The sequence below is a fragment of the Mirounga angustirostris genome, unplaced genomic scaffold (genome assembly GCF_029215605.1).
Source record: "Mirounga angustirostris isolate CCGP_5_RB_7025 unplaced genomic scaffold, mMirAng1.0.hap1 SCAF_4, whole genome shotgun sequence".
Lineage (NCBI taxonomy): Eukaryota > Metazoa > Chordata > Mammalia > Carnivora > Phocidae > Mirounga > Mirounga angustirostris.
The window spans coordinates 132,953,869-132,980,038 of record NW_026991712.1 but is presented as its reverse complement, the minus strand read 5'-3'; the positions used below and the strand labels follow the sequence as shown (position 1 = coordinate 132,980,038).

At 35.9% G+C, this 26,170-nt stretch overlaps 1 protein-coding gene across 2 annotated transcripts in view; it reads right to left on the bottom strand.

The window, feature by feature from the left end:
• The window catches only part of ANKRD13C (ankyrin repeat domain 13C), a 94,759-nt gene that overhangs the window by 9,318 nt on the left and 59,271 nt on the right, over positions 1–26,170 (bottom strand). For both annotated transcript variants that reach the window (XM_045897418.3, XM_045897417.3), the window contains 4 exons: positions 25,294–25,455; positions 5,260–5,339; positions 3,914–4,012; positions 591–691 (listed from right to left, as the gene is read on the bottom strand). In XM_045897418.3, the coding sequence (XP_045753374.1) occupies positions 591–691; positions 3,914–4,012; positions 5,260–5,339; positions 25,294–25,455 (442 nt within the window). The remainder of the gene's footprint in view (positions 1–590; positions 692–3,913; positions 4,013–5,259; positions 5,340–25,293; positions 25,456–26,170) is intronic.

Sequence of the window (26,170 nt, the reverse complement as noted above, 5' to 3'; positions counted from 1 at the left end):
GTAAAGGCTCTCCTCAAGCTTAATGCTAAATCTAAGCCTAAACTCCTAAAGAATCTTTTAATAGTCTCTTGTTCCCAGTTTTCTGATATACTTAGATAAATATGCACAAAAATGGGAGTTAACTGTTCTTAAAGATCATTGCTTAAGATGAAGTTAAGTTTAAACATTTAAGACTGAAAAATAAAATATATGAGTATTACTTTACCTATGAACAGTGACTGTTGATCCCAGAAACATCCCCACTGTTCAGAAACTCAAAAATCTGCTAAAAATTTGGACTAAAATCCAGTCTCCCTATTTGACATTAGAAGACATTATCACAGTGCATTATAAGTTCATCCATACCCTCTCGTATGAAATATTTGCATATCCCTTACGTTTAACTTAAATCCAGTAGAATTAGAACTCTCATTGGGCACTTTACATATTTGATAAAACATGAATCTTGATCCATGTAATCACAGAAAAACTTTATAAAAATCTAAGCAACTAGAAAATCATTTTCCTTCAAAACACATTTCTTATTAAATGTTAGTAAACAGCTCCATATTTCTAATAGACACTGAAATTACATGTAAATTTCCTCTTACCTAGTTTTACAGGAAAGCCTGGAGGAAGCTTCATCTGAACAAATTCTCTAAGCTTGTTAAAGTGCTTGAAGGGAGCTATTACTTCCAAAACATTCAATAATCTGAAAAATGGAAGGAGAAAAAAAAAATGTTATCATTTTTCAAACTGATTTCTTTATATCCTTATGTTGTTTTATAAGTACATGCATCAAACTCATATAGTAGTACTGACTTCTAGATGTTAAGGATGAGGAAATGTCACCTCCTTCCTCCTGATTTTTTGTTTTATTACTGTGTTTAGTGTGTTAAAGTTTACAACATTTACATTTGATTGTAAAGCCATAATTTCCACAGTTGTTTGATTTTAGATCTATTTTTAAATGAAAAGGCTTATACCCATGTTCTTCCTGAGGTCTACACAGTCCTGACTTCTTTAATTAGTCTCACTGGGTGGCTGAATTTCATGGTCAATTTTATATGTGTGAAGGGCTCTTATATTCTTAGTATTCCTTGATTTCTTACAGATTCATAAATGAGTTTCTTTTTTGCATATTTAAAGGGAAATTTGGCTGGCATTAAATTTCAGTTTATGCTTCTTTCCCTCTGAATTATAATTTCATGTCTCCCAGAATTCAGTATTACATTAGCCTTTAACTGTAACTTCTTTCATCTCTTAGTTGAATGGATTTCATCTTCAAGTAGTATTATTTTTCTTTCAAAATGGACCCATATGACTGCTATGTTTTTGAATTCTTCTATGTTTTCTTCAATTGCCTTGATATCTAAATGACATCTTAGCCAGATATACTACCTGATCACATTTTCTTTGTCTCAGAAATGTAAAGATGTGAAAAAATGTAAAGCCAGGTTTTTACCTCTTTTTTGCCTGAATGCCTTTGGATTTCTTTATTTACAATCAAAGTCCAATAGTTTAATCAGGATAATTATTGTTACTAATCATTCTTAGATTTTTCTTAGAACCTAATGTTATGCTACAGATTCAGTTTTTCCTTACAGAGAAATTTTTACCCTACTTTGAATACTATTTTGGTTACATTTTGGAGGCTTTCTATATAAGTGGATCACCAGTGATCCTTATGTTGAACCCTCTTTGTCCTCAATAACTACTGTTTCTCTAATTCCTTTAAACTTTTTTCATTAAATTCACTATGAGCTATCAAATTTTTTCAGCCACCATCTTTTGTGTTCACTGTTGTTTCTAATGTATTTGTTCTGCAATACTGTTATTTAGTGCTTAATTTATTTCCTTAGCTTTATAATCTCCTTTTCATTTCATTCTATTATCGTATCATCTCATCTAGAATGACCTAGTTTACTTATTTCACACTTTTTACGTTTTTCCATAGCATTTACAAGGAATTTTCTTCTGTTTTTGACCTATGTTTTATTCTAGAATGAATATTTTGTCTGGCTCTTACAAGCTATGTTTCTTGTTTTTTTTCAGAATGTTATAAAGGCCACATTTTATAAATTCTAATGTACCCATTTTTTCACGTATTTACTGTGAAATTGGGATAACTCATAAAATTGATAGCATCTTACAATTAGCCACATTTTTCTTCTTTATTAGAACTTGGGCACCTGGGTGGCTCAGTCAGTTAAGCGACTGCCTTTGGCTCAGGTCATGATCCTGGAGTCCCTGGATCGAGTCCCGCATTGGGCTCCCTGCTCGGCAGGGAGTCTGCTTCTCCCTCTGACCCTCCTCCCTCTCGTGCTCTCTGTCTCTCATTCTCTCTCGCAAATAAATAAATAAAATCTTTAAAAAAAAAATTCTAATGTACCCATTTTTTCACATATTTACTGTGAAATTGGGATAACTCATAAAATTGATAGCATCTTACAATTAGCCACATTTTTCTTCTTTATTAGAACTTAAAACTGGTGATTCTTGAGTCAGCTGGATCCAAGATAGGATGAATTATCCAGATTTGTAGGTATAGCTAACTGCCTTTCCCACATCTTCTCACAACTATCAATCTTCCTCTCTAATCTACAGATTGAGAGCTGTATAGCTCATTATACCCATTTTTCTAAATTCTGGTTACTGAGGAGTATGAGACATGTATATCTTTTGTAGAAAATGAGTCCTTCTTTCTTCCATGATAATTAATTTTTAATATACTAGGCTAGATTAGAAGGGGAAGAAACTAAGAAGGAAAAATAGCCTGGTGCTTCAATTTATCCCCTACTTTAGAGAGAGCCTGAAGTTATAGTTCTGTCAGTCAGCTGCCCCTACCCACCACTCCCATTCCACCCATCTCTCCAAACTGTATTTTTTTTTAGAGGGAGAGGCAGACAGAAAGGGAGGGAGAGAATTTTAAGCAGGCTCCACACCCAGCGCAGAGTCCAATACAATGAGGGGCTCATTCTCATGACCCTGAGATCATGACCTGAGCTGAAATCAAGAGCGGATGCTTAACCAACTGAGCCACGCAAGTGCCCCACAAATTGGATTTTTTTAAATGAACATCTGATGAGCACAGGTTTGAAAGGATATATTTCAAGATGTTCAGTACTGTTTACAATGGTGACAAACTATAATCAAAATGTTTATCAGTAAGGGGATGATAAAATAAAGGACAGTACATCAATACTACAAAAAACCAAGGGAAGAAGAAAAAGATAAAAATGTATTATTGTGAGAACTCCAAAATACACTCATTTTTAAAAGAAAAAATGAAACTCACAAAACAAAAATGTAACTCTATTCCTCAATCTTATTAAAAAAAAAAAAAAAAAAAAAAAGGCGGGGTGCCTGGGTGGCTCAGTTGTTAAGCGTCTGCCTTTGGCTCAGGTCATGATCCCAGGGTCCTGGGATCGAGCCCCGCATCGGGCTCCCTGCTCGGTGGGAAGCCTGCTTCTCCCTCTCCCACTCCCCCTGCTTGTGTTCCCTCTCTCGCTATGTCTCTGTCAAATAAATAAAATATTTTTTTTAATTAATTAAAAAAAAAAGGCAAAAACACACAGAAAAATCTAGACAAAAATACCCCAGTTATTCACCTATTAACTATTAGTGAGGTAAAAGTAAACTCATTTTTATTCTGTAAACTTCCATGCTGTTAGGTTTTTTATAATAAGCATGGATTCATTTACTATTTTTATAATTTTAAAAAACTTCAAAAATTTATCTGGTTAAAATAGTAAAAATGCTAATAATTTGTGAAATAGAAATTGTCTAGAAGGGTGCATGAACTATCAAATCAATGGCTATTTGCTTTTTCATTTCAAAGGACTCAAATGCAACACTCAGATGCAAATATTATTACAGCCTTTAGGGTTTCTTAGTTTCTTTCATAGACTTGTATAGTTAGTAACAAACTTACAACTCTATTCCCAAGGGAAATTCCTGGCTCATGGCTATTGTGGCTTTAAATGTTTTCTTGCTCTCTTTGCACACCAGTTCTCTTCCCAGATGAGGAGCTCTAAAATGGGAAAAAAACAAAAAATTAGGAAACGTTTTCTACATGGTACCATCTTCCTATGAAGAATCTGTCCACTTCTAATGACATCATTAATAAATTAATTTTCCTTACTCTGAATAGAAATAATTTTAAATTATGCTAAAAGGACTTAAGATGTGTAAGAAACGAGATAGGGGTACCAAAAAAAGAAAATAACATAAGGTAGAAGTTCAGAAAAAATGATCAAAGTCAACAAATTTCATATTAAATATGATTTTAATAATCACTATTTTTAGGAATGAAGCAAATTTCTAGAAAAAGTAAAGTTGAAAAATATTGTATATCTCTAAAATCACTATTCAATTCAATCTCTTTTACTGTCTATACTTCTTAGCACTGACCAGTAAGAAGTAAAGAATAAAAAATTCTATATAAACTATAGACTGTTATAAGCTGGAAACATTTGGGAGAAGTTAGAAAAGTATAATAATAATCCTTAAATATTAAAAAAAAAAAGTCATGACAACTTCTTCCTAATCATGGAAGTAGGTAATATTTTATTCTCCACCAAAAGGAAAAAAGATTTCTATAAATAACTATACCTTTTTTGATAGGGCTGGCTAGAAAAAAATCTATTTATTCATTCAAAATAAACCATTTGTTCACTCATCATCCTTTTGTTCAGTAAGTATTTACTACCTACAAACCATGTAATGTAATAGGTACTCTAGTAAGGATCAGTCATACAACATTAAGCAAGGTCTTATGTAAGGATGGCGAGAAGAGGTCTGGCACAGGCTGAAACAGATAGTGACAGGGGATGAGCTTAGAAAGGCAAAGAGTAGAAAACCAGTGAATGGCTTTACCCGCCATGCTAAAGACTGAGGATAATAACAAAATATAAAAGTTCACATATAATAGAAAAACTCCAGCAACTGCAGTGAGAAATTCCTCACATTATATTTTCTTAGAATAATGTGCTGTTAAGTTTTTTGGGTTGTATAAAATGGCAGCAAGCATGTAAAAAGAAGGTTCCACAACTTATTCAAATGTAACTGGGGTTGCTTCTCTCCCTCATCACACTTAATCCATATATTACAAGATAAAAGAATTACTTCAGACAAAACTAAAAATTCTTTCTAAAATAATTTTACACTTAAATATTCACATTTTTACAAACCTTTCTTTCTAAAAACCAGTGAACAAAAAAAACAAAAACAACAACAAAAACCCTACTTTCCAAAATAAAATAAAACAAAAAAACTTACTTTCCATTTTCAGCAGATATATATTCTTCCCATGTAATGGTGTTCTGAGGAGGAGGGGTTAGGGACTGCCTTCGAACCGGCTGCCAGAAAATAAAAAAACAAGAGCGAGAGAGAGGGAGAAAAAAAGGAAAATGACATATTTTTAAAGATATAAGAGATGCAATAAACTATGTAAATTACTAATGTACTTAAATTAAATCTCTTCAATATAATGCTTTAAGGAACTGCTTCCGAGATAATTCCATGGTGATTTAAGCTCTATCGGTAAGATTTATTATCAATTTTTTTTCTAAATCTCAAATCAGACAAGTATCAAAGTAATAAACTCCATTAATTCAATGGTTGGTTTGTTTTTTTTAAATTTTATTATGTTATGTTAGTCACCATACAATACATGTTTTTGATGTCGTGATCCACGATCCATTGTTTTCGTATACCTCCATGCAGTACGTGCCCTCCTTAATACCCATCACCGGGCTAACCAATCCCCTCTCCCCCCTCCCCTCTAAAACCCTGTTTGTTTTTCACAGTCCATAGTCTCCCATGGTTCATCTCTCCCTCCAATCTGCCCCCCCCCATTTTGCCCTTCCTTCTCCTAATGTCCTCCATGTTATTCCTTATGTTCCACAAATAAGTGAAACCATATGATAATTGACTTTCTCTGCTTGACTTATTTCACTTAGCATAATCTCCTCCAGTCCCATCCATGTTGATGCAAAAGTTGGGTATTCATCTTTTCTGATGGCTGAGTAATATTCCATTGTATATATGGACCACATCTTCTTTATCCATTCATCTGTTGAAGGGCATCTCGGCTCTTTCCACAGTTTGGCTATTGTGGACATTGCTGCTATGAACATTGGGGTGCATATGGCCCTTCTTTTCACTACATCTGTGTCTTTGGGGTAAATACCCAGGAGTGCAATTGCTGGGCCATAGGGTAGCTCTATTTTTAAATTTTTGAGGAACCTCCACACTGTTTTCCAAAGTGGCTGTACCAACTTGCATTCCCACCAACAGTGGAAGAGGGTTCCCCTTTCTCCACAACCTCTCCAACATTTGTTGTTTCTTTCCCTGTCCATTTTGGCCATTCTAACTGGTGTAAGGTGGTATCTCAGTGTGGTTTTGATTTGGATTTCCCTGATGGCTAATGATGATGAACATTTCTTCATGTCTCTTGTTAGGCATTTGTATGTCTTCTTCAGAGAAGTGTCTTTTCATATATTCTACCCACTTTTTGACTTGATTATTTGTTTTTTGGGTGTTGAGTTTAAGAAGTTCTTTATAGATTTTGGATACCAGCCCTTTATCTGTAGTGTCATTTGCAAATATCTTCTCCCATTCTGTGGGTTGCCTCTTTGTTTTGTTGACTGTTTCCTTTGCTGTGCAGAAGCTTTTTATCTTGATGAAGTCCCAAAAGTTCATTTTTGCTTTTGTTTCACTAGCTTTTGGAGATGTTCTTGAAAGAAGTTGCTGTGGCCGATGTCAAAGAGGTTACTGCCTATGTTCTCTTCTAGGATTTTGATGGATTCCTCTCTGACATTGAGGTCTTTCACCTACTTTGAGTTTATCTTTGTGAATGGTGTTAAGAGAATGGTCGAGTTTCATTCTTCTGCATGTGGCTGTCCAATTTTCCCAGCACCATTTATTGAAGAGACTGTCTTTTTTCCATTGCATGCTTTTTCCTGCTTTGTCAAAGATTATTTGACTATAGAGTTGAGGGTCCATATCTGGGTTCTCTATTCTGTTCCATTGGTCTATATGTCTGTTTTTGTGCCACTACCATGCTGTCTTGGTGATCACAGCTTTGTAATATAGCTTGAAATCGGGCAACGTGATGCCCCCAGCTTTGTTTTTCTTTTTCAACATTTCCTTGGCGATTCGGGGTCTTTTCTGATTCCATACAAATTTTAGAATTGTTTGTTCCAGCACTTTGAAAAATGTCATTGGAATTTTGATCGGGATGGCGTTGAAGGTATAGATTGCTCTGGGTAGCATAGACATTTTAACAATGTTTATTCTTCTGATCCATGAGCATGGAATATTTTTCCATCTTTTTGTGTCTTCTTCAATTTCTTTCATGAGTGTTTTGTAGTTCCTAGAGTATAAATCCTTTACCTCTTTGGTTAGGTTTATTCCGAGGTATCTTATGGTTTTTGGTGCTATTGTAAATGGAATCGTTTCTCTAATTTCTCTTTCTACAGTTGCGTTGTTAGTGTATAAGAAAGCAACTGATTTCTGTGCGTTGATTTTGTATCCTGCCACATTACTGAATTGCTGGATGAGTTCTAGTAATTTGGCGGTGGAGTCCTTTGGGTTTTCCACATAAAGTATCATGTCCTCTGCGAAAAGAGTTTGACTTCTTCTTTGCCAATTTGAATACCTTTTATTTCTTTTTGTTGTCTGATTGCTGTTGCTAGGACTTCTAGTACTATGTTGAACAATAGTGGCGAGTGGGCATCCTTGACGTGTTCCTGATCTTCAGGGAAAGGCTCTCAGCTTTTCCCCACTGAGGATGATATTCGCTGTGGGTTTTTCATAGATGGATTTTATGAACTTGAGGAATGTTCCCTCTATCCCTATACTCTGGAGAGTTTTAATCAGGAAAGGATGTTGTATTTTGTCATATGCTTTTTCTGCATCAATTGAGAGGACCATATGGTTCTTCTCCCTCCTCTTATTAATGTGTTCTATCACATTGATTGATTTGCAAATGTTGAACCACCCTTGCATCCCGGGATAAATCCCACTTGGTCGTGGTGGATGATCCTTTTAATGTATTGCTGGATCCTATTAGCTGGGATTTTGCTGAGGATTTTGGAATCCATATTCATCAGGGATATTGGTCTGAAATTCTCCTTTTTGACGGGGTCTTTGCCTGGTTTGGGGATTAAGGTAATGCTGGCCTCATAGAATGAGTTTGGAAGTTTTCCTTCTGTTTCTATTTTTTGAAACAGCTTCAGTAGAATAGGTATTATTTCTTCTTTGAATGTTTGGTAGAATTCCCCAGGGAATCCATCAGGCCCTGGACTCCTGTTTCTTGGGAGGTTTTTGATCACTGCTTCAATCTCATTACTGGTTATTGGCCTATTCAGGTTGTCAATTTCTTCCTGTTTCAGTCTTGGCAGCTTATAGGTTTCCAGGAAGGCCTCCATTTCATCCAGATTGCTCAGTTTATTGGCATATAGTTGTTGATAATAATTTCTAATAATTGTTTCTATTTCCTTGGTGTTAGTCGTGATCTCTCCCCTTTCACTCATAATTTTATTAATTTGGGTCCTTTCTCTTTTCTTTTGGATAAGTCTGGCCAGAGGTTTATCGATCTTATTAATTCTTTCAAAGAACCAACTTCTAGTTTCGTTGATCTGATCTACTGTGTTTCTTGTTTCTAATTCATTGATTTCTGCTCTAATTTTAATTATTTCTCTTCTGACGTGTGGCTTAGGCGTCGTTTGTTGCTTTTTTTTTCTCTAGTTCTTTAAGGTTGTAGAGTTAGTTGGTGAATTCGCGATTTTTCTGTTTTTTTGAGTGAGGCTTGGATGGCTATGTATTTCCCCCTTAGGACCCCCTTTGCAGTATCCCATAGGTTTTGGACCGATGTGTTTTTGTTCTCGTTGGCTTCCATGAATTGTTTAAGTTCTTCTTTGATTTCTTGGTTGACCCAAACATTCTTGAGCAGAGTGGTCTTTAGCTTCCAAGTGTTTGAATTTCTGCCAAATTTTTTCTTGTGATTGAGTTCCAGTTTTAGAGCATTGTGGTCTGAGGATATGCAGAGAATAATCTCAGTCTTTTGGTATCAGCTGAGACCTGATTTGTGACCCAGTATATGGTCTGTTCTGGAGAAAGTTCCATGTGCGCTCAAGAAGAATAAGTATACTGTTGTTTTAGGGTGGAATATTCTGTAAATATCTATGCGGTCCATCTGGTCCAATGTATCATTCAAAGCTCTTGTTTCCTTGTTGATTTTCTGCTTAGATGATCTGTCCATTGCTGAGAGTGGAGTATTGAGGTCTCCTACAATTAACGTATTGTTATCAGTATGACTCTTTATTTTGGTTAACAGTTGGCTTATGTAGATGGCTGCTCCCATAGATATTTACAATTGTTAGATCTTGTTGGATAGACCCTTTAAGAATGATATAGTGTCCTTCTGTGTCTCTTATTACAGACTTTAGTTTAAAATCTAATTTGTCTGATATAAGAATTGCTACCCCAGCTTTCTTTTGAGGTCCGCTGGCATGGAAGATAGATCTCCATCCCTTCACTTTCAGTCTGGATGTATCTTTAGGTTCAAAATGAGTCTCTTGTAGACAGCATATGGATGGGTCCTGTCTTTTTATCCAATCTGCAACCCTGTGCCGTTTTATGGGAGTGTTTAGGCCATTCACGTTGAGAGTGATTATTGAAAGAGATGAATTAATTGTCATCATGTTGCCTGTGAAGATGTTGTTTTTATAGATTGTCCCTGTAAATTTCTGTTGTATATCACTCTTGGGGTCTTTCTCCTTTTATAGAACCCCCCTTAATATTTCTTGCAGGGCCGGCTTAGTGGTCACATATTCTTTCAGTTTCTGCCAGTCATGGAAGCTCTGCATCTCTCCATCCATTCTAAATGAAAGCCTTGCCGGATAAAGTATTCTTGGCTGCATGTTCTTCTCATATAGTACACTGAATATGTCTTGCCAGGCCTTTCTGGCTTGCCAGGTCTCTGTGGATAGGTCTGATGTTATTCTGATGTTCCTCCCTCTGTACGTAAGGAATCTCTTCCCTCTAACTGCCCTTAAGATGGTTTCCTTGGTTCTAAGATGTGCAAGTTTTACTATTACATGCCGGGGTGTTGGCCTGTTTTCCTTGATCTTGGGAGGGGTCCTCTCTGCCTCTAGGACCCCAATGTTTGTTTCATTCCCCAGATTAGGGAAGTTCTCAGCTACGATTTGCTCAAATACATCTTCTAGTCCTCTCTCTCTCTCCACTCCCTCTGGGATTCCAATTATTCTGATACTGGAACACTTCATGGTGTCACTTATTTCTCTGATTCTATTTTCATGGATTCTGAGTTGTTTTTCCCTGGCCTCCTCTTTTCCCTTTTTATTATATTGTCTTCCAGGTCACTTATTCTCTCTTCTGCCTCAGTTACCCTAGCTGTTAAGATTATCTAGATTGGATTGGATCTCATTGATAGTATTTTTAAGTTCTGCCAATTCACCTTTTATTTCTGCCCTTAGAGACTCTATGTTGCCATTAATTGATTTCTCCATTCTAGCCATTGTCTTCACAATTGCTAGCCTGAATTCCATCTCCAACATCTTGGTTATATCTGCATCCATTTGTAAATCTGCAGCATAAGTCATAATCTCCGAGTCTCTTCTATTTTGGGGGCTCCTCCTCCTAGTCATTCTGTTGATGAGTGTTTGAGGGAATGTATAGAGTCCAAATTATTGACCAGAACCCAAGCAAGATGCACCTGTCTTCTGGGGACCTTAGGGTTGCTGGCCTCTTGTTTCCCAGCCTGTCTTCTGCAGGAGGGGCCTGCCACGCTGTTACTCAGGCAACCCTGTTCGGACAGAGTTGCCCTGTGCCCCTGTGGCAGGGGATGGGCTCAGTGGGAATCAGTTTTGGGGGCTTTTGTTCTCTGGCGGCTTTTCACATCTCTTCTGCGAGTCAGAGCAGAAGAGACCATTTCCAACCCTCTGCCTCAGAGCAGAGAGACCACAGTCTGTTCTTCAGTGAGCTCTCCAGGCCACACTGTCTCCGTTTCTGTCCATGCTGCTATAAACTGCAGTGTCCTGGGTTGTGTGCCTCTCCGCAGCGCTTCCAGTCCTGCCTCCAGGTCGGAGCACATCTCTGCCCTTTGTGCTTCTAAAACTGCCAGCCGCTCCCAGCTCGCTCGCGTGCAACCCCACCGCTCTGGGTTTCCACTCCGGGGGCTGCCCTAAAGTCCTTTCCCTGCCACTACTGGTCTGCGAGTCTGTGCCCGTCCCCAGCGAGCAAGGCTGTCGCTCACCGGGGGTGTAGGATCCCCACGGCCAGGCACCCTCTCGCTGCCATTTATCCTCCGATATCTGCCTAGGGAATCATGGCTCTCCGCTTCGTACCTCAAAACTAACCGCCTGCGATATTCTGTTTGTAGAGATCCAGATCTTCTTACACCTCAGGCTGGTTTCGTGGGTACTCAGACTGGTCTGGTAGATAACCAGCTCAATTCCAGGGACCAGTTGAAATAGGGTCCCCTACTGCTCCACCATCTTTCCCCCCCTCCTAATTCAATGGTTTAATCATCTAAGATGTTCCTGGTATTATGCCAGATGTTGAACATGGGAACTAAAGAGAAGTATAAAAACTAACCCTGACTTCAAGGAATTTACAGTTCAGAGTTGGAAAGAAGAAAAAGAAAAAAAAACAGCAACAACATACAGACATAACAGTCAGAAATATAAAGTATTATATGATTAAAGGCCAAATGAGCTTACAAAAAGCTGAGCAGTACAGAAGTTCAGGGAAAAAAGCAATCTTCCATGGACAATAAATTGAGACTAGGGATTGGGGCTAGGATTTAAATGAAAAAATAAAAAGAGTATTTTAGACAAGGAGAATTAATGGTAAAAAACACAAGTAGACTAATTTATGTGAAGTGGAAAGTTCAAAAGGGAGATCAACAATAGTGATAAAGGTCATGTGAGATTTTAAAACTTACATGTTGTCTTTGTTCAATATGAATTTGTATCACCACAGGATGAACTGGCAATAAGGAACTAAGGGAGTGGCAGTAGAAATTAAAAACTGCTAAGGAAAATTACCAAGACAAATTCATGGAACAAAAGTGCAATAAATGAAAGACTGATATAAATAACAAGATAAACAGTTAACAATGGGAGAGGGTCCCATTCATAGTAGTTTTGGATATTATAAGATGTTAATAGGCAGGATATTAGAGCTGTTAAAAATCAAGGATTTTTGAAGACAACAGAGCTGGAATCCCAGTTCCACTACCTGATAGTTGTGGGAATTTAGGCATTACATTTTCTTATGTCAATTTAGCTCACCTGCAAAATGTATGACCACCTATCTCATAGTTAAGAATTCAAGGCAATAACATATAGAAAGAGTATAATGCCTGGCACAGAATAAAGTGTTCAGTAAATAACAGTCACGATTACATACTGGGAAGTTCCCAGAGGGCATTAACAAAAAGAAAAGGGAAGAAGTCAGAGTTAAAGATACGGGAATTCTCTGACTAGATTAAAAAAAAAAGAGAGAAATCAGAGGGTTGATGACTAAGTCCTAAAAACAACATGCATTAGGGGTAGAAAAAAAGACAGAAAGGAGCCAGATATTAATATATAAGGAAAAAAGAAAAACCAGAGCATCAAGTTGTCATGGAGGCCAAAAGACTGTTATATATCACAATACAATGGTTACCAATTACTAACTAAAGAGAAAGAAGCCTCAAAAAGGGCCATACATTTTTTTGGTTAGAAATGATTGAGATCTTTGAATAGCATCAGAAAGATCTGGGGGAAAAAAGGAACCTAACAATGTTTGAACATCAGGCAGTATGAAAGAAAACAACTCCATTCTTGAAAAGTTTACAAAGAGACACACAGAAATTGGGTTGTAATACAGAGTGATGGGGGCTATGATTAAGGGATCTAAAGGATGACATAAAATCACAGAGAAGGGGTTTCCGACCCAGACTGAGGTAGCCAAAGATAAGTGCCAGCAATCATGGTTCCTGAGCAGAGGAGTCTAAAAGAAAGAGAACAACAACAACAAAAAAAAACAGTTGAAGGAGACTGAGGAAAGCACAATAGTGTGAAAAGTCATGTGGTGTGCTGGAAAACTCCAAGTGTACTGTATCTACTTAGTATGAGTAGAATACATGAAGAGAAAGTAGTAAGATACAGGGGTAAGTAAGCAAGACAGAAATGAGAAAAAGTAGTTTGGATGGGTTTTGCGCATTGAGTAGATTGTATTTTACTCAGGAAGCAATGGACAAATATTTTGAGCAATATAATGTGTTTTTTAAAACACAAATTTTGGAGCCAGACTGATCAAACCCTGTCTTCGCCAATTACTAACTGAATTTGGACAAATTATTCAGCCTCTTTTGTCTCAGTTTAGTCAACTATATAACCTCACAGGGTTTGAGAAGATAAAAATGATTTGTTACTGGGATCAAGTCCTGCACTGGGCTTCTTGCTTAGTGGGGAGCCTGCTTCTCCTTTCTGCCTGCTTCTCCCTCTGCCTACCACTCCCCCTGCTTTTGTGCTCTCTTTCACACACACACACACACACAAACACACAAAAGATTTGTTAAATATTAAGTACTTAATTTAAAATGGTGCCTGACAAGTAGTAATTACTCTATACATTTTAGCTACTGAGCACAGGCATTACACAGCTCAATCTATTTCAGGCAGATCACTCTGAGAGCAGTGTGTAAGTTACAAACTTATCTCAATAATCCAAATGAGAAATGATAACGGCATGCTGTTTCAAAATGGAAGGAGAAAAACAGGTTCAAGAAATCTTCAAGGTTTTGTTACTGACCAGACATAGGGTAAGGAAAGCTAAGAAGTCTAAGGACAAATTTCAGGTTGCTAGCTTGGGTAATGGTAGTAGATAATGGTGCCACCACTCAAGATAGAGAAAATAGGAAGGAGGAATAAAATTGTTTGATCAGATTTAAACATACTAAATTTTATTTTTATTTTTATTTACTTACTTTAAGTAGGCTCCATGCCTAGCATTTAGCCCAACATGGGGCTTGAACTCACAAGCCTGAAATCAAGACCTGAGTTCAGATCAAGAATTAGATGCTTACTAGATGTCCATCAACAGATGAATGGATAAAGAAGACGTGGCATACACACACACACACACACACACACACAGGAATATTATGCAGCCATCAAAAAATGAAACCTCGCCATTTGCAATGACATGGATGGAACTAGAGGGTATTATGCTAAGCAAAATAAGTCAATCAGAGAAAGATGATTATCATAGGATCTCACTGATATGAGGAATTTGAGAAACAAGACCGAGGATCACAGGGGAAGGGAGGGAAAAATGAAACAAGACGAAACCAGAGAGGGAGACAAACCATAAGAGAATCTTAATCTCAGGAAACAAACTGAGGGTTGCTGGAGTGGATGGGGGTGGGAGGTGTGGAGTGGCTGGGTGATGGACACTGGGGAGGGTATGTGCTATGGTGAGTGCTGTGAATTGTGTAAGACTGATGAATCACAGACCTGTACCCCTGAAACAAAGAATACATTATATGTTAATAAAAAAAAAAGTCAGATGCTTAACCAACTGAGCCACCCAGGAACCCCTAAACATACTAAATTTTAGATACTTATGTTTATCCAAGTGGAGTAGAAGAAAGCACTACAGATCTGATGATTAGGAGAAGTCACAATTGAAAGCATATTTTTGGGTGAGAGTTACCAGTATTTACATGGTAACAGAAACATCATCAGATATGTATCTAACCAATGAGACATTAGAGACTACTAGCTGTCCACCCAGTGTCTATTCTCCCGTTCTTTATTGTTAAAAAAAAAAAAAGCCTCCCATTCAAATTTTTGTCTGGACATATGACTTCCTAAAGACTTATTTTCTAGCCATCCTTACAGCTAGCTAAGTGTTACCATGTTACTAAGTTCTAACCAGTGGGATGTGAGCAGAGTGAAGTGTGGGTTCTCAAACAAAACAGGCAAGCCCTCTCCTTCCAAATCACTATTAGGAATTACTATTCCTGCTAGCTGGAATACTATAAACAGGTAATAAACTATCTTATACCATGTGGATGAGAGTCACATCTGAGAACAACAGAGAAGTAAGACAAAAAAGACTAGGTCTGAGATTAACCCACAGAGCAGAGAAACCACACAAACTCAGATTTTTATATGAGAAAAAGTAATCAATACCAGTTTAATACATATAATGGGATACTACCCATAATACTATGGCATGTGGCAATGGCTTAGTAGAATGACAAGCAGGCTTCAAAGGTAGTCAGTGACCCTCATAAATATTGTAACAAGATATTAGGTAAAACAGTATCTTGTGATACTGCAAAAGGGAAACAGATACATGCTAACAGAACCTGTAATTCTAAGGGAAGAGACTGGAAAAATTTAAGACTGCTGTCCAACCCAGAACAATAGCAAAGGCTAATCTCACCTCCATCCAAATCTCTAACTAAGCAGACCACAGTCAATTTTTCTTTCAGAACACTGCTTAAAATTTGTCTATTCTTGCTTCCAGTCTAGTTAATATTTGCATACATTTGGCTATAACTGGTTTTATACATTATATATAAATGTACATATACACATACGTATATATGTATACATGCATATTATCATACATACATATAAGACTCATTTGCCAGGCATGATGTGGTATGTCACTTAAGTATATTTTTTCATGTAATATACTTCTCTAAAGCAGTTCTGTTTCTAGTAGAATTCTTTCTAAACTGTACATTATGCATCACCCATCTCATAAAAAAACTATAATGAATCTATAATTTCTTTTATTGAGTACTTTATCTTATCATGGTATCAATTATTATATTTTAATAAAGTCTTTCCTAGTTTATTCTAATTGACCCTTTGTTATGTACTGACATTTGTAGCTAAATCCATCAGTGTTCCTTCGACGCTGCTACCACAGCTATCTAATGAAACAGGAAGACATGAAGGCGACCGCAGGACACCAGGTGGCTTTCTAATGTTATTTTCCCAAGTCAACAGGTTCTGCAACTGAAATGTCATCAAACCTTTCTTCAAATTTAAGTGCAAAAATTCTAATGCCTGTTTTCCTTGAAGCATATAAAAAATATACATTTTTTAATGTATTGTTAGGTTTGCTCCTATGTTATTATACGGCAAAGGTTTCTGGAAGTTTAAGACATTCATTCATGTCTATGTATTCCTACTTAGATTTTATATATTTAAAAAAATATATAAGCATTAATAGACCTTAACTCAGTATTCTATATATATAGTTGGCACACAATAAATACTTTTATCAATGACTCTATGTCTAACGTATAAATGGGGCATTGGTTCCTGCTCTAACAATAATTGGTTAGAACAAAGAGGAAAGAGAACACCAAAAATTTAAGAGCAAGTATCAGTGACTTAAGAAACTCTGAGCACTTAAATTTTATTATAAAAAATATTGTCAAAAATATGTAGTAAATATTAAAAACATGTCTGGAAAGGAGGCAGGGGAAGAGGAGGCATGGCAAAACTAGTTAAATGGCAAATAACTCCTCCTAAATACTATCTATAAGCTATTTCTTATGGAAATTAGAACAAATATTTGCCTAAAAAAAAAAAAAAGACAAAGCTATTCATTTACAATAAAGAATATAAATTCATTTTGAAAAGAATTAGACATTTATTTTTAAGAACTGAAATTCTATTAAAATGTGGCTTCAAATACATATTTTCTAGGTTCTTGAAATTTTCAGTAATGCTCCAAAGCCAAAAATATTTTCTTCAGTAATATATGTTCTACGCACATAATTTTAAAAACATCACAATACCGATTTTTTACTACATTTACTAATAGCATCTTTCCCAGAATTATATCTTAAGGTTCCTCCACTCCTTTTCCAACTTCAACTTCCCAATATTTTGAAAGAATTACTAAGACAGGTTAAACATGTGAATATACAGGAAGAAGCAACTATAACAAAGGCAGGCTGGAAAGGAATATACTTAGAGCAAAAACAGCTTGGGGTAAGGGTCCTAAAATCAAAACCTACTTTTGTTACTTCTAGTTTTGTGACTCCATATAGATTAATTTCTTTAAACCTCAATTTCCTTTCTATAAAATGGGGCAGTGATACTTGTCTCATTAGGCCATTATAATAAATGAAATGATATATGAAATAATATAATGCCCATGCTAAAAACAACTCCAATGTTTTAAGCGAACACAAATAAGAAAGAAAAACTTGTTGAGGTGACTATGGATTCAGTTGTTTACTGTAGAAACTGAATTTAGGTTTATAGTACTCCATTCAAATTAGGCCACTGGAGAATCCTTTGTTATTCTCCAATATAACATAACACTTTGTATATAATGGTCACTAATTAAAATACATACATTTGAATAACTAATCTATATTTCACCCTGACTTTAAAGTTAATAAAGCATATACTGGTTTGTCTTTGTATTAACAAATATGACCTAGCAGCCACTAATTTCAATACTGGTATAAGTTTTTTTAAAACTCTGTTAAAATTTTAAACATAGTTAATCATTAAATGTTTCTTGAATTCAATAGATCCCTCCCTTTGCTCTTTTTGACACCAATTTTTAAACTTTGCATGTTAATTTATATATACCTTTCCTAAAAAGCTTATGTAGGTTTAAAAGAACTACATTCCTAAAATTATCTACAAAATGCATTCAAATATTTCTGTTCTCCTTTAATGCCCACTATTGAATATAATTAAACTGCTATCAGTTTCATTTTGCTTTCCATGTGTTATCAGATTGTGTCCAGGGGAAAAAAACAAAACACACACACACACACACAAAAACACAGCTTATTTGTATCTTTTTTATAATTACATTTATCAATTCTATTTTGATGTTCTTTCATCCTGCACCTTACCTGATTCAACCAAATCAAATTATATGTATAGATGAGTATCTGATAGAATTATTATTTTCTTTAAATTTCTTCTAAATATTTATAATTGAACTCCAAAAAGATTCTCAAATGTAATTCTTCAGTTCTTCCCTATCAAAAGTCCAAACAATATATAATGAGATACATATTTTCTTTATTCTAAAACAATAAAAATGTAATCTTACAAGGATTATAGAGTTAACAAAAATATAGCCATGGCTCTTAGTAATCCTTAAGAAATTACTTATGCCAGATTGAAAATTAGTATAATGATTTTTTAAGATTCACACATATAAAAAATCCCTTCTAAGGTCAGGAAAAAGGCATGGCACCTGCTCTCAATACTTTCATTCAACATTATTCGGTGTTACTTCCCAGTACAATAAGGTAAGAAAAACAACAAAAGGCTAAAAGACTGGCAAGGAAAAAGTAGACCTTTATTACCTGACATGAGTATCTGTAGAAAATCCTAAGGAATCTACAAAAACTATATACCTAATATATTAATTGAGCAATATAGACAAATGATATGTATTTCAATCTACTATCAAGGAATGACTGGAAAATGAAATCTAAAAACATTACCATTTATGGAAGCACTAAAAAATACTAAATGCTTGAGAGATAAATTCAGTAAAATATGTGTAAGACTTGTATACTAAAAACTACAAAACACTTCTGAGATAAACTATAGACGATCTAAATAAATGGAGAGATATACCATGTTCATGAAACAGAAGATTCAATATTTTTAAGATATCAAGTCCCCTCACTTTAGTTTACAAATTCAACACTACCCCAATTAAAATTCCAGGTTATTCAATGGAGAAAGGACAGGCCTTTTTTTTTTAATGGTGCTAAATCAACTGGACATCCAAAGCAAAAAAAATAAACCTTGACTGTATATCACACCTTATACAAAATTAATTCATGGACTTAAATGTAAAATGTAGAAATTTAAGACTTTGAGCAAAAACATATAGGAGAAAATCTAAGGGACTTGGAGCTAAGCATAGAGTTTTTAGACTTGGTGGAAGTCATAAAACAAAAATTGATAAACTGGACCTCATCAAAATTAAAGACTTTCCCTCTTCAAAAGACCTGTTTAATGGGATGAAAAAAATAAGCTACAGAGTAGGGAAAAAAATATCTGCACACACATCTAACAATAAACTAGTATCTAGAATATATAAAGAACTTTAAAAACTCAATAGTAAAGAAACAATCCAATTAGACAATGGGCAAAAGACATGAAGAGACATTTTATCAGAGAGAATATAAATCTATATATTTTATGGTAAATGAGCACAAGAAAAGGTGAACGCTGAAATATCATTAGCCACTAGGGAAATGCAATAAAACCACAATGAGACAGCACTATTCACTATCTAATATGCACTGAATATTTATATCCCTCCAAAATTCATGTGTTAAAACTCTAACCACTAATGTGATGGTATTTGAGGTGGGGCCTTAGGGAGGTAGATTTTTTTTTTTTTTATATTTTACCTCAGTTTTATTGAGATATAATTGACATACAACATTGAGTTTATGGTGTACAGCATGCTGATTTGATACATTTATATATTGCAAAATGATTGCCACCACAGCATTAGCTAACACCTCCATCCAGTCACAGAAACTATGTATCTCTGAAGGACAGTTGTATTTCTTCCATTCATGCAATGCACACTATATTATTCTCTGTATTTCCAGTTTTTCGTTAGCTAGGAGAAAATTTAGAACTAAATGTAATGCTCAGTTGTGACAATCAACTTGTGCCACAGCCCCTGCACTTTCTGCTTATTCCTCAGCACTGCTTCTAGTTTTCCTTCTTTATTTTTCAAATATCTCTCTAAATGTGATCTTCATTATAGGTCTCCTTACCTCACGGAAATTAGATAGGCATAAATTATAAACAAGCACCAAGGCCCTCCTTTGGCTATCAGCCTCTAAGGTAGTAAAAAGAATAAAATGCTCTGCAGAGAGGCTTCCTCTGGGCCACTGAGCTATTCTGCCACCTCCTCTGCCAGGTGTATGCTTGTGGACTGGTATCATCCAATTTCCTAGGCCACATTTCTCCAAGATCACAACACCTACCCTGCACAGGGCTTCAAAGCAAAGCAAAGCAAAAGGAAACAAAACAAACCAAGCAAAATCTTGTTGGTCCTAAGGAATTCAAGAGAGCTGACCAACACAGATGAGCAGCAAAAGCAGCTCCTACAAGGTGCCAAGGGCTATCCCCAACATTCTCACTGCAGGATTTCCCAACTACTCTTCCAGCAAACTTTTCTTTTTTTAAATTTAAATTCAATTAATTAACATATAATGTATTATTAGTTTCAGAGGTAGAGTTCAGTGATTTATCAGTCTTATATAATACCCATTGCTCATTATATCACAAGTCCTCCTTGATGTCCATCACCCAGTTACCCCCACCCTCCACCCCTCCAGCAACCCTCAGTTTGATTCCTATGATTAAAAGTCTCTTATGGTTTATCTCCGTCTCTAATTTCATCGTCTTATTTTTCCCTCCGTTCCCCTATGATCCTGTTTTCTTTCTTAAATTCCACATATCAGTGAGATCATATGATACATGTCTTTCTCTGACTTATTTCGCTTAGCATAATACCCTCTAGTGCCATCCACGTCGTTGCAAAAGGCAGGATTTCATTTTTTTGATGACTGAGTAGTATTCCATTATACACACACACACACACACACACACACCACATCTTCTTTATCGATTCATCTCTTGATGGACATCTGGGCTCTTTCCATAGTTTGGCTATTGTGGACATTGCAGCTATGAACATCGGGATGCAGGTGCCCCTTCGGATCACTACACTTGTATCTTTGGGGTAAATCCCTAGTAGTGCAATTGCTAGGTCGCAAGGTAGCTCTATTTTCAACTTTTTGAGGAACCTCCATACTGTTTTCCAGAATGACTGCACGAGCTTGCATTCCCACCAAGAGTGTAAGACGGTTCCTCTTTCTCCGCATCCTCACCAACGTCTGTTATTTCCTGACTTGTTAATTTTAGCCATTCTGACCGGTATGAAGTGGTATCTCACTGTGGTTTTGATTTGTATTTCCCTGATGCCAAGTGACGTGGAGCATTTTTTCATGTGTCTGTTGGCCATTTTTGGATGTCTTCTTTGGAGAAATTTCTGTTCATGTCTTCTGCCTATTTCTTGACTGGATTCTTTGTTTTTTAGGTGTTGAGTTTGGTAAGTTCTTTATAGGTTTTGGATACTTAGCCCTTTATCTGATACGTCATTTGCAAATATCTTCTCCCATTCTGTCAGTTATCTTTTGGTTTTGTCAACTGTTTCCTTTGCTGTACAGAAGCTTTTTATCTTTATGAAGTCCTGATAGTTCATTTTTGCCCTTGCTTCCCTTGCCTTTGGACGTGTCTAGCAAGAAGTTGTGTGGCCGAGATCACAGAGATTGCTGTGCTCTCCCCTAGGATTTTGATGGATTCCTGTCTCACATTTAGGTCTTTCATCCATTTTGAGTCTGTTTTTGTGGGAAGAAATTGATTTAGATGAGGTTATAAGGGTGGGACCCACAGGATGGGATTACTATTCTTGTAAGATAAGGAGGGACCAGAGTGCTCTCCCCCACCTAAAAACACAGCAAGAAGTCAGCCATCTGTAAGTCAGTAAGAAAACCCTTATCTGAGAAGCAAATAGGCCAGCATCATGATTTTGGTCTTCCCAGCCTCTAGAACTGTGAAAAATAAATTCTTATGGTTTAAGCCATCCAGTCTATGGTATTTTGTTACGCATCATGAGCTAAGGAAGACACTATCAGAATGGGCTAAATAAATAATAAAAAATAATAATAAAATTAAAAAATGGGTAAAATAAAAATTGTGACAATATCAAATGCTGGAAAGCATGCAAAGAAACATTCATACGCTGCTTGCAAGAATGGAAAATGGAAAACATTTTGGCAGTTTCTCACAAAACTGAACATTTAACTACCATACAACACAGCAACTGTACTCTTAATTGCACTTGGACTTGAGTACAGAATTCCCCCCCCCCCCCCCGGAAGGGAGGGATGTGAACTCTTCATTATGGAGGGAGTTCTGAATGGACCAGAACAAAGATAGGATCTGGGCATTCTAGAGATGAGTGTTGAAAAAGGACTTCAGCTACCTCCATTTGACCTCAGTCTGTACTTTCTAATTGAGTTGCTCTTTCCAGTTATCTTTTAACTCAGGCAAAAAAAACCCTACAGGCACAGGATCCCCTGATAGAAACCTAAACTACTCCTTCAAGCAATAAGAACTGCCCTGACACCAGCAAGACCCTGCATGACTGACCCAAAGGCAGTGATCAACCTGACCTTTACTGTCCAGCAGCACATACCCACGTACCTTTGTCCCACATTTTCCTTACATAAACCCGGAAGTATTTTCAGCACTTTGGATAGTCTTTGAGACATCAGTTAGCTGTCTTCCTGGTGTTGGCCTCACCAAAATAATGTCCTTTCTTATTTCACCACTTGTCTGTCTGCCTTTGGATCTTGTCAGTGGCAAGTGGCTGGCTCAACCTGGTCTGTTTGGGACCCCCCAGAACCAGGTGCTCTTGCTTGGGCCCTGGTTACAGTATGAACAGTACACAGTGTAGACAAATCAGACAACTGGCATGAACTGTCCTCTAGAGCTACCAGGGTAGTGGAGCACACAGGGTCCTACAGCCCACTCCCCAAGGATCCCTTTGCCCATTTACCCCTCAAGTGCACACACAAGCAGCCAGCATCATGCATTCCCAAAGACAGCATTTATCTCAGAGAAATAAAGACTTATTGTGTTCACACAAAAACCGATATGTGAATGTTTATGGCAGCTTTATTCATAATGGTCAAAAACTAGAAACAACCCAAATGTCCCTCAACAAGTAATAGTTAAGCAAACTATGGTACATTCATATCATGGACTACTACTCAGCAGTAAAAGCAACAAACTATTGATTTACAACGGGGAAAAATTACCAGGGAATTAAGCTGGGGGGAGGGGGGCAGAAAAAGCCAATCTCAAAAGGTTATATACAATACTTTTGAAATGACAAAATTTAAAAAAATGGAGAAACAGATTAATGGTTGCCAGGGATAAAGGACAGGGAAGGCACAAAAAGGCAAAAGGTGTGCCTATACAAGGGGAATAGGAGAAATCTTGTGGTGATGGACATGTTTTATATCTTGACTATAAATGCAAATACCCTGGTTATGATACTATATTACTGTTTTGCAAGATGTTACCATTTGAGGAAACCGGGTGAGGTGTATATAGAATCCCTCTGTATTACTTCTTATGACTATGTATGTGAACCTATAATTATCTCAAAATAAAAAGCTGAATTCAGAAAAATCAAGCAGATCTTTATATAAAAATTGATTGATCTATATATTCAACATCCTTCTAATCAAAATCCCACCAAGTTTTTTATCTTTTGTAGAAATCAATGAGTTGATTTTAAATATTCATCAAGAACTGTACAGTTCAAAGGAAATGTTTCCTTTGATTTCTGAGAAGTCAAAAGCTTAATTAGTTAATTTATTTCATATTATTTTGTTCCATTATATATCCATTTGGAATTAAACTATGTTTTAAGTTCAAAGTTCAAAACTACTGCTGATTAAAATATCATTTAAAGGCCCCTTTAACAATTCAGGTGCATCAGGTTATAATCTCTGCCCTAAAGAAAATCATGTTGTGTACTGTTAAGCTTAAATATAGATAAATCAGACAACTGAAGACAAATGGCAAATGGCCCACAAAACTCTATTCTATAAAGTTTTGTTTCTATACATTCATCCTAAAATAGTTTATTGCCAAGCTTAAACAAAGGCAATAACTCCCACCACAACAAAATCATTTTTTAGAAAACAAGTCCAATAAAATTGAAATCACAATGCAAGTCCAAAGAAATGGGCTTTTGTCTGGTTAATAATGGGAGAGGGTAGCAGCTTTGTCAAATACTGAGCTCAGCATTCCCTCTCTCAATTCATCTGCATTTCTATTTCCTAAGGAGTATATCATGTCCTGTATCTCCTACTGATCAAGAGATCAGTAAATACCAGAAGACTTCCAGAAAATGAAGTCCTGTGAGGCTCTATCCCATGGACAAAAGAAAAAGCTGTACAAAGGGGATCTGGAAGGAGGGGCCAGGATCACACTACACTGGCATAATCACAACTTCAACATTTAATGAGGAGTCTTAGACATTCTATATCCTGTACTTATTTAGCTGATTCACTAAACACAGGAATTTTTGAAACATTAAAATATTTTTCTGGCACGTACAGCATTACCATGAATTAGCTGGAACCTGGCATACTGTTCTGCAAAGTTTATCTATCCCTAAACATAATCTGGCACAATACCATAGGAGAGAAACTAACATTCAAGGGATTCAAGCCTCTCCATAGTAACCTTTAATCTTTTTACTACTGTGACTCACATTTGACACTTCAAACCAGCACTCACACATATGTGTATTTATACAACACATACATCCCTGAAACTATTATTGCATAAAGTAATGACCCACACTACATGTCATGTGTTCTGGTTTTACTCTAACATCTTTATTTAGGTTCTAATTTTTTTCTCTTTTAAAAAAAGTGGTCAAAGCCCACTAACTCAATTTCATAACCTACTAAGGGGTCCCTATGCCACCTTCAATTTGAAAAACACTGCTATACAACTGTAGTTAAATGTTAACATTTGGGGAATCCTGATGAAGAGTATTGAGGAATTCTTTGTACTATTTTCTTTGTACTTTTTTGTAAATCGAAAATTTTCAAAATAAAAAATAAATTTAAGACCCCATCCAATTATCTTATTAGGGAATAAGATTGCAGAGGCAATGATGTCTCATATACCTCTGTATTTCCTAATTTTCCCTCCCCTTTCCCTACTGTCACACAATTCTTTACATATAGCACGCTCTCAATATACATATCCTAAATAAAACTTATGGGAAGGTAGAGATTAGAAATGACTTCATAATGGAGGTAAATCTTTAGCTGGGCCTTCAAAGCAACACAAGATTTCAGTTGGTGAAGTAGGAAAAAGAAGATATGCAAAGAGACACAGATTAAAAATTAACACTGGATTTCATACTTATAAAATGATTTTAATCTATTAATGAAGTTTCAAAGACTGAGAATAGATTCACAAAAAATCATCAAAGGCCCTATCAAAGAAAAATAAAAGGTGATGTATAGTAAAAAAATAAAATAAAATAAAAATCTATGAGTGTATTTAGTGTACTTATATAAACTTAATGAGTGCCAGGAATGAAATCTACCCTCTCTCTCCTTAGAACATTATAAATTAGAAGTAAATATTATACCTCAAAATTCTGTTCCATTATGTTTCCACCTTTACTCAAACTCTCCATAATGGCCTTATTTCGAAGAATATCTTCTTCACTAAGATGTTCTCTTCTTTTTCTTGATTCTAAAACAAGTCCATTCACCAGATAAAAGTCTGCCAAAAAGTTTCCTACTCTTTCCTAAAACGAAATTAAATAATCAAAATAATAAAATATTCAAATATTTCAAAATAATAAAACAAACTAAGTTTATCTTAGATTAAAAATAAAGTTTCAAAGTAATATATGTTTTTCCATAAACATATAACATTTAGGTGAAAATAAATGTCCTCTGGTAACTGAGCTTATCAAATTATCTTACCCATTCTACTAAATTGAAAAATAAATTACACATTTCACATTTGTAAAGGAAAATTTAAAACACACAAATGAATTAAATCTAAATAAAAATACCACATAGTATTCCTTTAGAATCTACTCCCAAGTAGCACAAAGCTATCTGAAAACTTTATTTAGCTGATAGTCAAACATCATGAGTAACAAGGAAGGGTCAGGGATAACTGCTGTTCCCATTTTATAGATAGAAAAGAAAGTGGAATAAAAAGAAATATTCTAATTCACATAGGAATCTCTAGCACAACTAGAATTAATTACCTGCTCCAATACTCTATTCTCTAATAAGCTCTAACTTCAAGTTACAGTTGCTTGCTGCTTTCAATAATGAAAAGAGAACAACAGAATAGTCTTGCTCCCCAATACAATTACAATTAAGTGTTTACTTTATGGATTCGGGATAAGGAAACTCAAGTGATATAAATGATATCAAGGAAAGAGTTGTTATTTCCTTTCAATTAAGACCTCCTTCAACATTAACCTTCACCTTTTTCAGACCCAT